Source organism: Temnothorax curvispinosus, unplaced genomic scaffold, assembly GCF_003070985.1.
Source record: "Temnothorax curvispinosus isolate PA1 unplaced genomic scaffold, ASM307098v1 QBEX01013017.1, whole genome shotgun sequence".
In the NCBI taxonomy this organism is placed as follows: domain Eukaryota; kingdom Metazoa; phylum Arthropoda; class Insecta; order Hymenoptera; family Formicidae; genus Temnothorax; species Temnothorax curvispinosus.
In genome coordinates this window covers 2,062-4,468 of record NW_020222797.1, presented here as the reverse complement: position 1 = coordinate 4,468, position 2,407 = coordinate 2,062, and the positions used below count along the sequence as shown (strand labels likewise).

The window sequence follows — 2,407 nt, the reverse complement described above, 5'->3', positions numbered from 1 at the left end:
TATTTTTCTCCTAAAAAACAATTATTAAAATGTATTCTATCATTTTTCAGGATTAGATGTACGTATATGTATTGAAAATGCAGTGTGGCGGATTAGCCCCGGGGGGGGTGGCGGTTCAACCCCGGCATTTTTGAGATTTTAATTTTTCCACCGTTGTCGTTTTTGCTCTATACCGGTTAAACAAAGCGACGTAGATAAAAATTTCCTGTATAAATTTTGTAGCTAAAGGTTCACTCTTTACAGTGGTATATCAATTTTAACTTAAATTATTTATTTTGTTGTTAAAAATCGGCACCGAAAAAAAACTGGCGGTTTAGCCCCGGTCTCCCCTACTCATCCCTTTCATCTTCGTTTCGATTCGCGGCAGCGAATCCGCGAATCCGTGAAACGGCTTAATTTCTAAATAATTTCTAGACTCGCGTCTTGTCGTCATCCAGACATCTGCATGACTGCATCTTATCCTTAAGCGTAGAGAGCTTTTTCTAAATTTCACGGTATTTCCAATCTTTCAAATTTCTGTTTGTATTCTTTTAGTTGTTTTTTCATTTTTCTTCGCCTTTTTCCTTAATATTTCTTATATTCGTATTTCTCTATTAACTACTAAGAACTAAGAAAAATCCTTTCTTCGTTCTTTTTCACAGTTCTTTTTCTCTCCTTTTTTTAAATCTTAACTTCTATCTTTCTTTCTGTTGCGTTTTTTCTATTACATTCTATTTTTCTTTTAACATGGAAACATGTGATAAATCGAAAACAATGTTTAAGCGAAAATTTGTAGAAGCTTGGTGTTAAGTGGACCGCTCCGGGTTTTCGCGCGGCGAGCCGAGGACAGTTCAAAATAATTAGGTTCTCGTTTGGAAAATGTAACAGTCAATTTATTAAAGTTTGTTACACAGCACTCGCTTTTACATTCGCTCCGATTTGTGGTCCGTTTTCGATGTCGACAATCAGTGTCGCGTACGAATGGCTAGGGCGCACTTGGCTCACTGAGCTCCCGGCCGGAGCAAGCAAAGCGATCGCGGCCGGAGCTCCGAACTTTTCCGCGAGGAAACTTCGATACGTGAAAAACGCTGATTGGCTCCAAATCGTCGAGCGACCTGACTATTGGTCGCTGTACGAGCGGTCATGCGATGTGCACCTGTGTTCCGGGCGCGAGCGAAAACACCAAAAAAACCGGGGGGAAGGCAAATAAACGTTTTGGAGCAAATCGAGCGTTCTCGAATATTCCCAGCGCTCGCTTTCACTTTGCGAGTGTTAGATTTTCAACATCCCGCCCGCCTCGTATTCAACGGAATGCGAAACAAACGGGGTTGAACGAGGTCGCATAAGTGAGCACGCAATGGTAGCTGGAGTCTTATGATACATTTACTTATATACATTATATACACTTGAGAGCTTACAATATTTTGCCCAATGTTCTTAAGTCTAATGAGGAACAAAATAGTCTAGTTTAATGTTATTCTACAGGCTCCGTGGGCCCGATGGTCGCAGGTAACCGACAGATCTGTGTTATTGATCGTTTCAATTCGGAATTGGCGGTGCATAATGTAACGACGTGAACGCGACCGTCAAGTCCGGGATGGACTTGTTGAATCCTTGCAAGTTCCCACTTCGAAGGAGGAAGGAGATTATTTTTTAGCAAAACTAACTCGTCAACCTTGAGATTATCGTGAGATTCGGTCCATTTGACGCGCTGTTGCAATGAATGTAAGTAGTCCGACGACCAAGAACGTCAGATCTGTTCGACCATGAGTTGCACGTGTTGCCATCGCGACAACCGATTCGCATTGATTTCGAGTAATGATTCCTCCGGGACGCTGGTGAGCAGTCGACCGATGAGGAAATGACCAGGCGTCAACGCGGTAAAGTCGGACGGATCGTCGCTGAGGGGCGAAATCGGTCGAGTGTAGAGGCACGCCTCGATCTTACATAAAATAGTCACGAATTCTGAGCGAGACAGGGTACGAGCACCGATCACCCGCTTGAGGTGGTGCTTAAAACTTTTAACGCCAGCCTCCCAAAGCCCGCCGAAATGTGGTGCCACCGGGGGCACGAAATGCCATTTCACACCGTCATTCGCGAGGATTTCTTTGAGGGAAGGGTCGTTCATAAGCGAGCGAAAGCTGCATTGTAGCTCGCGATCCGCACCCCGAAAGTTCGTGCCATTATCGCTGTACATGTCCGATGGCAGTCCGCGTCAACTGACGAACCGATGAAATGCGGCAAGGAATCCCTCGGAGGAGTAATCCTCGACACACTCGAGGTGGATCGCTTTAGTGGCGAGACAAACGAAGACCGCCACGTAATGTTTGCTCCCTCTTTGACCACGGCCGATCACAAGGGTAATAATCATCGGTCCGGCATAATCTATGCCCGTGTGAGAGAAAGGAGGAGAGGGATTGACTCGGGG

The 2,407-nt window shown here is 45.0% G+C and overlaps 2 protein-coding genes across 2 annotated transcripts in view; one reads left to right on the top strand and one right to left on the bottom strand.

Moving 5' to 3' along the window:
* The window catches only part of LOC112463081, a 3,201-nt gene extending 1,645 nt beyond the window's left edge, over window positions 1-1,556 (top strand). The window contains exon 3 of the mRNA XM_025029257.1: window positions 1,465-1,556. Within this exon, the coding sequence (XP_024885025.1) occupies window positions 1,465-1,556 (92 nt within the window). The remainder of the gene's footprint in view (window positions 1-1,464) is intronic.
* Window positions 1,557-1,729: 173 nt separating this feature from the next.
* LOC112463080 lies at window positions 1,730-2,176 on the bottom strand. The gene has a single exon (XM_025029256.1). The coding sequence runs from the start codon at window positions 2,174-2,176 to the stop codon at window positions 1,730-1,732; it is 447 nt and encodes a 148-aa protein (XP_024885024.1).
* Between the last annotated feature and the right edge of the window lie 231 nt (window positions 2,177-2,407).

Coding starts and splice junctions, on each gene's coding strand:
- LOC112463080 (XM_025029256.1), bottom strand. CDS start 2,176: ATGTACAGCGATAATGGCACGAACTTTCGGGGTGCGGATCGCGAGCTA.